Source organism: Cynara cardunculus, assembly GCF_001531365.2.
Source record: "Cynara cardunculus var. scolymus isolate 2C chromosome LG 1, CcrdV1, whole genome shotgun sequence".
Classification (NCBI taxonomy): Eukaryota; Viridiplantae; Streptophyta; class Magnoliopsida; order Asterales; family Asteraceae; genus Cynara; species Cynara cardunculus.
This window is the reverse complement of record NC_037528.1, coordinates 27187233-27197968: the sequence shown is the minus strand read 5'-3', so window position 1 is coordinate 27197968 and position 10736 is coordinate 27187233. Positions and strand designations below refer to the sequence as shown.

At 34.2% G+C, this 10736-nt stretch overlaps 1 protein-coding gene across 1 annotated transcript; it reads left to right on the top strand.

The window, feature by feature from the left end:
- The first annotated feature begins 4170 nt into the window (after nucleotides 1–4170).
- Nucleotides 4171–10020, top strand: LOC112514120 (peptidyl-prolyl cis-trans isomerase FKBP16-3, chloroplastic). Its single transcript, XM_025120453.1, has 7 exons — nucleotides 4171–4446; nucleotides 5319–5599; nucleotides 6349–6432; nucleotides 6585–6634; nucleotides 6979–7027; nucleotides 8530–8604; nucleotides 9637–10020. The coding sequence occupies exons 1-7, from the start codon at nucleotides 4416–4418 to the stop codon at nucleotides 9757–9759; spliced, it is 693 nt and encodes a 230-aa protein (XP_024976221.1). The 5' UTR covers nucleotides 4171–4415; the 3' UTR covers nucleotides 9760–10020.
- Nucleotides 10021–10736: the final 716 nt, after the last annotated feature.

Here is a 10736-nt window from a genome sequence, read left to right as displayed (position 1 = left end):
TACCATCTCTGTAACACCCTCAATTCTTACATTGCATATAACACATATTTTATATAATGAATACATGTTTTCCCCCACATAGGTCCTTGATACAAGAGTCTGTAATGTAAAATATGCAAGCCAAAAATTCCAAAAGTACATGTTCTTGCATCCTAGCATCTACGCTTCCAAAAACAGCTAAGCATATAGGGAAGCAATTCACATAATGTTCTTTCCCTTATTATCTTTACCTGCACACATAATTTTGAAAACACGAAATGAGGGTTAGACATGAATGTCTAGTGAGGTTCCCTTTTATGTAATGCAGGGTGAAGATCACCAAAACATTTATTTCAAATAATTTATCTTATGAAGCAAAACTAAAAACATACTGCTTCGGTCCATCGGGCCTCTGGTTCCAAACCACACTTGGAATATATTTCAACATGCAGGACCAGAGCCACTCTGGTCTTTCTTCCAGAGCTTCTGGTTTCTCGACCAGAGCCTCTGGTTGTACTAACCAAAGCTTCTGGTTCAAAAGACATGATCAACCAGAGCCTCTCTAGTTCAACGTGTAAGCCAACCAGAGCCTCTCTGGTCTGTTTTTCATAAAAAGATTCTAAGTATAAAATTCTTTTCTTAAAACATCTAAAAATATGATTTTGATATGAAAGTTCTTATCAATAGATACAAAACCTCTGATCCAATTAATACATTTAGTAAAAACTTGCTCATCCTCCAAATCAATAACCAGAATCCTCTGGTCCAATAATGAGGACCAACCAGAGCCACTCTGGTTCCTTACAAGGAACAACCAAAGCCCCTCTGATTCCTCATAAAAACGACCATTCTGTTCCAAAACACTTTTAACCAATAACAATGGCCATAGGCCAAGTTTTCCCCTTCTCAATAACATCAATACTATTATTTCTAATAAGAACAATATCTTTGAGTTCTCAAATCACAAAGAAGTAAGGACTCAGATCTATTGTAATCTTAAAAGACATAATAGTAAGAGCTATAATATTCACACACAATTGCCACCCTTATATCAAAAGGTACACCTCTCCTTGATATGCCACCCTTATTCCAAAAGACACCTCTCCTTGATATGCCACCCTTATTCCAAAAGACACCTCTCCTTGATATGCCACCCTTATTTCTTCTTCAGAATCTATGAACTAGTTCGGATGAAGGACCGCAGTCACAACTATCTTATCGAATCCTCATTCATAGTTTTATCCATAAAATCCATAGATTAATTTCAAATGAAGACAGATCAAAATCACAATCGTCTCAAAAGAATATTCTCTATAGTCTTCAACATACAGTTTTATCATCAAAACTTTGAATATTCAAGAACAACCAGTTCTTGCAGTAATGTTTCCAAACTCAAATCCTTTTGTATCCTTTCAAAAGGATATCATTTCAAAATTATTTTAAAGAAGCAACCTCTTCTTTATCTTTCCTAAAACGGGTTTTAATACAYAAATATATAACAATAACACCTTTAAACTATCAAAATAGTTTTACCATCTTTTCTTCAAAACCAATATCAAAACCCAGCAGTTTATATAATAAAATATATAAAGATTCTAGTCATCAAAAACTCATAGTGTAAAATCAACAGTAATTATAAAACTCACAGTTTATAATTAACGGTAGTTTAAAAACTCACCTTAACAATCACAGATTTTACAGATTTAAAACACACAACAAAACACAAGCTCTTCAAACAGCTTTGAACAAAAGATTCCTTCAAGAACACTTCTCACCGCCACAATACTCGTTTTCTCTTTCAACAGATTTTTCTTCAAATGAAATGATAAGGTAAAATCTTATCTTTTTATTTCTTTAAATACTCTCACCATGGCGGTGGAGATTATTTTAATTATAAAACTCATAGGCGGTGAAAGCTTTAGCCAATAGAAATAACCTTGGGTGGTGGGTTTTGCATTATAAAATTCATGATTTCTTAACCATGAAGATATAAATTTTTAAATAATAGAATAATGTTTCCACCCGAATATCTTATCACAAAATGCACCACCTCATGTATGCTTCACACCACTTGCATATATGTATAAATTACATACATATCATGCCATCTTTTCACATATATGCATGCACAATATCATGTTCACATTTCACATATATAGTTCATGCATTTCTACTTAGATATGCATATTTCACGTAATCCACATAATAAACATTTATAAATTACCTCAAACCTGGTTATAACATTCTTCCTCCCTTAAATGACCAAGCTTAAGAATCAATAAAATTGGCAACACCCAAGTGCGCCTTCAAATTCTTAAGTTTGACTCACACCCACACCCAAAGGAGTGCTTAGCTCATAATAAATTTAGAAAACATAGAGGAAACAGAAGAAGAAAAATGCATAAGAAATACTTGAACTGAAATTGCACTTAAACTGTTGCCCACAGGGAGCATACAATGCACAGTGGCGAGAATTAAAGACTAAATACGAAAATAACATTAAAAGCAGAAATTAAACTTGTTCTACTGCTGTAGAGCTTGAGAGAACGCTCCAAGGTTGTTTGGCTGAATTGTTGATGGATTGGTTCCCTTCCAAATGAGAGAAAAGCTTCAATATATAGTGAAAAAGTGATAACCGGACAAACTCTTCGCCCAAAGGAAGAAAGTCTTCATCGATTAGAGGGTAAAGACCCCCCATCACTTCTTATCTACTTTTCAGGCCTTGTCACTTTTTCTTGAAAGGTTAAAAACGGTAAAGTTACCTAACCCTTAAATTAAGGAAAAGATAATTAAGGTCTTTTCATTAAAATAATGGTAGGGTTACTTTTAAGACATTTTTTTAATCCAACAAGTCTCATTCTTCAAAATAATTCAAGACTTTCGGATCTGACTTCAGAATTAAATCTCATTAATACCCAAAAGAGCCAGTATTTGAATTTTGTTCAAATCTGTCTTGAGGAAAATACGCCATAGGAAGAATGTGAGCAGAAAGTGGGCAGTTTACCAACAACAATGGGTTTTTTAGAAAATAATCAAATTCTTGACCTTTCATCACCTCTTAACATATTTTGGACCAAAAATACAGGATATGAGTAAAATGGGTACCAAAGACACAATAAAATGGGAGTATTGAACAACAAATAACTCTCACAAATTGAGAGTTATCAAGGGACTAATTAGTTATTAGTCTAAACCTATTTGAGCTTAATTAAGATTGGGTCTTGATCTAATATGGTTAGGTTTTAGTTGGGATTAGGCCTTATAAAAGGATGCTTATCCCTAAACCTTGAACCTAATTTTCACTTTTGAGCTCTCCCTCTCCTCTCCTCTCCTCTCCTCTCCTCTCCTCTAGAAAATGACGCCCACACCCTCTCCTTAAGGGTGTGGTCGAAAACTACAAAGCACACATATTATCAATATAAAATGTGGTGCTTTTGGGATTGCACGAGAAGAGAAAGGTGATTCTTGTTGTTTACAAGTGATTGAAGTTTTTGGGTGTGAATACGATAGAGAGGATCCTACTATTGGGTTCTTCACTTCCATCTAAAGGGTTTTTCTAATCACCCTCTATGTTTGTTTTGTTACTTGTATCGGATTATAACCAGAAGAAGGTCATGATTTCGATTTTGTTTGCTTCCGCTGTTAATGTTTTTTTGGGTTATCGAAATTTATCACAACCCGACAAAAAGTACACTTACAGAGTTACTTTACTGTCTCCAAATGTGCTAACCAACTTTGTAAAAGACAATTGTTCATATGCGGTCAAGAGCTTGCATATCTGAAGACAAAGGACAATCTCTCCATTAAAAGTTTGTCATGTGACTTATACCCTGTGACTTGCATTAAATACAAGAGGTATAAATAGTTGAGAATACTCTCTTCTCATCATGCACCTTTTCTTATTCTAACTCTTTTCTCTTTTGTTTTTATCCTCTGTGTAAACCGTGTGTTTCTACAATTGTTTAGATTAAATCTTAACCTTATCTTTTTCCGCAACAATCTGTAAATTCCATATTAATTTTCTTTCATCACTAAATGAATTTAAAAAGTGAAAATTGTGTGTTTATGCTCATCATTTTTCTACAAATTATTACATTTAAAACTTTTATAGATTCGTTTGACACAAACACTTACCGATAAAGATATACCTATAAACATTCGATAAATAGCTCCATTCTCCTCGAAAATATTAGGTAAGATAAAAAGCTCCCACCTCCTCCGAAATGTTGAAAGTCCTTGGATTTATTAGGACTCGCTTTCCTTTGATAAAGATGCAATCAATAACATAGCATTTCCTTTTGTTTATTTATTATTTTACCCCAACCGTTCGCTGCCGCCACTTGTTTCTTCATCCAAAGAAAGCCAGAATCGTTCTTCCTATTCCATTATCCATAGTCGTTGAAAGCTAAGCTACACGCTTCATTTCTGGATCAAAAATGGCATCCGCCTCTCTCCTACTTCCACTCGGTAATAGAAATATCCTTTTCTTCAAGTTTCTGTGCTCAAATGTACTTTTGGGTTTCGGTTATTTTCTAATGCTGTTGTAATGTGATGCTTAAACGTCTGATTTTTCTGCTATTAGTTAGTGAAGTACTCTGAATCAACTATTTTAAATGCTAACGTTTCTGATTTGGCAAATTCTCAATGGAAAATTAAGTAATTTTGGGTTGGAACTGTTCGGAAAGAAGGAAAGTTTGCAATGATCTTAGACGTGAAATTGGGAATTGTTTCAATTTTTATAGGAATTGAAGAGTAGATGTAAATTTCGCATGAACCAGAAGATGAGAGGAGGTTCTTTGGGGAAGACTAGAAAGACAAGGATATGGTTAAAGATGTAAAGAATAGATGTAATTGGTTATAATGGAATGGAAGATTAAGTGGCCATTACAGGACAATGGAGCCAGAGGATCAATGGAAGATTTCATTTAAATGCATCATCTAAAATGTTTAACAGAGTTCCAAAATTTTCTATATTGTACCCATTTTCAGCGATAACTTGTTGATCTTCTAACATTTTATGACGTGGATATCCGTTTACGAAATGGTTATAGAAAAATTTAAAACTTCGTTACATTAATTAAAACTTCGTTACATTAATAGAGAAAGAAGTTCTTTGTTACACTAAATAAGAACTAATGTAAACTTCGTTACATTTTGATGCATTTTGCCCTTTAACTAATATTACTTTGAAGTTATTCTACATTGATCAAACAAGAAGCAGTAGGCATTTGATTTGGATCTTTGTATTTTGGACAGTAGTTTCCTACAGGATACCCAATGAATATGAATTGTATTACAATGTGCTATGCTTTGATTGATGACTGAGTCTAACTTAGCAGGTTCTTCTTTTGCTGGGAGTTTGTCCAACTATCATCCAATAACCAGAGGCAGACCCAGAAGGGTGACAGCAAAATATTTGAGTTCGGAAATTAGGATGAAAGCTTCACAAATTGTTGGGTACGAGGATGAGTTGATATTAATTAAGAGGAGGGATGTGATTGGATTAGCTTTAAGTGCTTCAAGCCTTCGAATTAACTCTTTGAATGCCGAGGCAGCTGGCTTGCCACCGCAGGAGATACCAAGACTATGTGATGATACTTGCGAGAAAGAGCTTGAAAATGTATGGTGAGATTGCATATATCCTCAACTTTGGTTACATTCTAAAAATGTAGTTAATTTATGATTATATTAAGCATCACATATGCTTCAAATAGTCTTACCAGCAGGGTCGTGCTCTTTCTAGGTGAACCTTGTCCCATTTTTACTCTGGCTTTCCATTATGGGAAGTGCACTCAAACTCCAAGATTGCATTTATGCAATAGGGAGAGACCATTGGTTAATGATGATGTTGGCATGATGAAAATATACTAGTCTAGACTTGGTTTTTTGAATTGAAAACTTTCAATGGTTTCTATTAGTTTTGATTTTAGTAATTTATGGTTCTAAATCAGTGAATAGATTGAGTTTTATATAAAAATTTCGCCAATTTTTAACGTGTTAGTGAAATAAAAATGTTGGCGGGTAGAAGAGGGGTAGAACAATGGGGTGGAGGAAGACAGAGAACAAGGGAGGATTTGTTTTTATTTGTTATTTTGGCTCTGAGAATGCCTTCAGGCAGCTGAGTGAAACAAAAAAATCACCACTTATACGTGCTTATTCTAATAAATAGCTGTATGGGAGGCCTTCAGCTGTTCATATCAGGTCCCCAACCGCTTAATCCTACCTAAATGCTGAATTGCAAAATATTTTTCAATATACCCATTTCAGGTGAACATCTATTTGCCCATTTCTACACATTATTCATCTACTTTACCACTGATATATGTTTTATGAACTGTACTTATCTATACATTTTTCCAACTTATGAAGGTACCTATGGTAACTACAGAGTCTGGTTTGCAGTACAAGGATATAAAAGTTGGTTCTGGCCCTACTCCTCCAGTTGGTTATCAGGTATGGTTCTTTGACCCGACTGTGTTGCTTTCACCTCATCATGAATATAAAATCATAAAACCCTTTACCTTTCACCTCATCATGAAAATAAAATCATAAAACCCTTTACCTTTCACCTTGTAACATGTCTGTTTTGTTGTTTGTGATTACAGGTAGCAGCAAACTATGTTGCAATGGTTCCATCAGGACAAGTATTCGACAGGTTATATGATGAACTCTTGTTGTCTGTTCATATCTATGTGATTACTTGTGCCATCTAGTACAATGAGCATATTTATATCAATGAATATATGATATTACTGTTAAGGCCCCTATCACCCACCTACTCAATTTTGTATGATTATTTTGATATTTTTCATTTTTGTATGCTACATGCACATCTTAACCGCTTTACTCCAAATCTGGCTCGTTTAGTTTATGCACATATCTCTATGTGTAATAGAGATCAGCAATCAGCTATCAAGTCACTTGTAGATTAAAAACATTTATTACTGATCCTATCGTCTTTGGCTTCTACTCAAGTATTTTCCTTGACGGAAATTTCAGTTCTCTGGAAAAGCGTCAGGTTTACATATTTCGTGTTGGGTCAGGTCAGGTAAGCCCTTTGGTGAACAGATTCCTCTATAAATTGATATCAGCTGACATTTAGTATCCTTCCTCAAATCACCATGATTTACATACAATCAAGCGCAAAGCTTTTCTTTTAGGCATTCTAGTTTATCAATTCTATTCTAAAATCAAAATCCATCTTTTATTGTTTTATATCCCGTTTAGTTTCTAAGATTGGAATGGATTTGGAGAGATTTGGAATTTAATTCTATTCCAATCTCATGTTTGGTTTGAAGGATTTTTTGTATTTGAAATCCTGGGATTTCATTTCACTGAAAACTCCCACAAACATAGGATTTTGAGATCCCACGGAAGCGGTTGGTTTTTCATGGGATTTCGTAGGATTGTATGTAATAATGTTTTACAATATGTTAAAAACATTTGTTTTGTAATAATCAATTAATAAAAAAGTAATTTAATTATTTTTTATAATTATCTATTATTTGTTTTTATATATTATTTAGAAAGAATGAAATTCAATTCTATTTCAAATCCTACAAACCAAACACACCAAAGATTCCCTATCCAAATCCAGTACCGATTCCAAATCCTTCCACTAAATCCAAATCCCTCAAAACCATTCCATCAAAACAAAGGTCTGGTTATAGTCCGTTTAGTTTGTCGGATTTGGTGGGATATGGAATTGGATTCCATTTCAGTCCCGCGTTTGGTTTAAGGGAAACTCCGGAATTGAAATACCGATATGTCAATGAAATCACATAAACATTCGATTTAGAAAGCCCATTGGGTTGTTGGGATTTCATACGATTTTTTTGTAATGATGTTCTAAAATATGTTCAAGGTTATTAATTAATTGTAATTTAATTATTTTTATAATTGTCTGTAAAGGGTCCGTTTGGTTTGCACAATTGTTTTTGAGGGATTTGGATTTCATAGCGGGATATGGATTTGAAATGGAATTGGATTCCATTATTTATAAATAGTTTATAAAAAACTTATAAATAGCTATAAAAATAATTAAATTACATTTTTATTAATCGATTATTACAAAATAAATGTTTTTAACATTTTCTAAAACCTTATTTCATACAATCCTACGAAGTCCCATGAAATCTTGAGCACCCCTAAAGATTTCAAAATCCTATGTTTGTAGGGATTCAAAAAAATCGTAGGATTATCAAATCCGGACAATCCAACAAACTAAACATGGGAATGGAATGGATTTGAAATCCAAATCCCCCCAAATCCATTCCATTTCTGCAAACCAAAAGGAACCTAAAATTTTTTGTATAAATTATCTACAAAAATTAGAATTCAATTCCATTCTAATTCCTACAAACCAGACACACCAAAGATTCCAAATTCTTTCAATTCCAAATCCTTCCACGAAATCCAAATCCCTCAAAAACATTCCATCAAAAATTCGGGCCCTTAGTTCTTGTGCATTAACTGTCACTCAATTGAAATTCGAATGAGCTAATCTTTTAGCTCTTCATGTTAACACCATGGATGCTAACTGAACTGTAGGTTGTGAAAGGACTGGATGAAGGGATTCTGAGCATGAAAGTTGGAGGAAAGCGTCGACTATATGTTCCTGGATCTGTAAGTTCTTCAGCGTTTTCCCCTCTTTTTTAAAAAGTTTATATGACCTGTTATATGGGTGCATTTCTTAATGACCGAATGAGTTTTTTAATCATCGTACCTGTCTGCAAACTAACCGTTGCACCTGCCAAAATTCAAAAATAGCACAAGTATGCTAGAGTTGACAATTCTAACCTCCATGCTTGTAGTTCTGTTGCAAAATAACCATTGGAAAAGAATCAGTCATTCTAGCCAATTCTGTGTTCTTTTCCATATTTTAACCAGTTTAGTCGCTAGTTTTGCAATCGATATAAAAAACTAATTCTCATTTATCAAACATCTAGGAGAGATGCAGGTTTTTAGAGTATTTTAGAACTTGTTAATTCTAATGTTTTGAGGCAGTTGCCCTGTTGAGTGAGTAGGAGGTCACTTGATGATGCTTTAAACTCTTTTGTTGAAATCTTGTTATTTTTTTAATTTTTTTGTGCATATGTTTAAACTCAGTTTGATCTATCTTTAAAGAACCTTTAGTACCATAATAATGTTAGATACCTAAGATGATTCGGCTGTTTCCTATAATAGAAATAGGATATTTAGACATTTCTGAAGACATGGTCTCTCTTGCCTCTACCCTTTGCTTGTTTGCACCCACTCTCACCTGTAGCTTTCTCGCTTGTTCCTTGTACTTTCTATTTTGCAAGCAGGGGATCTAAACGGAAACAACCTATCTACTTGTTGGGGTAGAGTCAAGATCTGTGTACATCCTACCCCCGAGACCCTACCTCTGTGTGGGATTTGCTTGGTCCTTTGATTTAGTTCCTTTTGGTATTTAGATGTATGGAATGGTTGACAGTGTGGAATTATAACGAATGAGTTGGCCTTAGGATGCTATCTTTTCTTAGAACACTTCCTTTATAATCTATGTTGGGTTTTACTTGTAATAATATGTTGATGTTGATTATTTTTGTTTCAAGTCAACTCTTATCGTATTTTTTACAAATATGTATCTTGCATGGTATATAAACTTAAGAAGCCATTCTTGTGTTGATGTAGTTGGCTTTTCCCAAGGGTCTAGCTTCAGCTCCAGGACGGCCCAGAGTCGCTGCAAACAGTCCTGTCATTTTCGATGTGAGTTTGGAGTACATACCCGGTCTTGATGATGAAGAAGAAGAGTAACCTATCTATCTGCCTCTTTTCGCTACTATAGAGCTTCCTTCTTTCGAAGGTTGGATGTCGTCGTTTTGTTAAATTTTATCTTATCAAGGGTAAAATCGTCTTTACGTTTCTTCTAAATTGTAAAGTGGACTTACTTTGGAAGGAGGTGAGTTTGTATATTTTTTACAGGGTATATTAAACAAAGCTGAAACTTGAGTGATCATTTAGCCTGGATTCAATGCTGTATATTCAAAATCAATTTTAGATATTGCCTTTTAATGATTCAACATGGTGCTAGGGGTAAAATAGGGTTTTCATAGAAGTTCTAAAACCCTAAAGGTCTGTTTGTTAGCCGCTTAATGGGACTCACAGCTTATCCGGTCAACTATACATGACAGTTTGATAGTGGCTTATTTATAAGCTTCTAGGGAGGGGGGTTATGCAGAAAGTCAAAGTGTTTTCTAAACTTGTCTTTCCCAATTAAAAAACATGTTTATTCCATCGATAAAAAAACCCTCTCAAACAAAAACGTTATCTACACAGATAGATTAATCTATATAGAACAGAATGGAAAACCAATCAATAAGTCCTTAGCAAAGACTTCATTTCAATAGATGTTTGGTCCATAACCCATCGGTATTGTCAATCCGATTGGGATCATGTCAATTAATCCAGTAATTTTATTTGCATAAGATTAAAGTGGTTGTGTGAAAATGTCGTATAAACCACGAGACGGGTTCAGATCACGATGAGTACGTGATGCACTTAACCATGATTTGATTTATTGGATTATCTGTTAGGTCGTTTTTTAAGAGGCATGGTGATTTGTCTTGACTCGATCATAGTTGTTTATCTTATGAAATTGTTGCTATTGTCATGTTTTCATTTATATGTGTGACATTTGGTTGTTTTGCTGATTGAATGCAATATTCCTTGTATTATAAAAACCTGAGCAAAGTGATGACGGCTTACACATAAATCCGCCAATGGACGTCTGT

Coding starts and splice junctions, on each gene's coding strand:
- LOC112514120 (XM_025120453.1), top strand. CDS start 4,416: ATGGCATCCGCCTCTCTCCTACTTCCACTCG. Junction 4,447..5,318: donor CTCTCTCCTACTTCCACTCG/GTAATAGAAATA, acceptor CTAACTTAGCAG/GTTCTTCTTTTGCTGGGAGT. Junction 5,600..6,348: donor GCGAGAAAGAGCTTGAAAAT/GTATGGTGAGAT, acceptor CAACTTATGAAG/GTACCTATGGTAACTACAGA.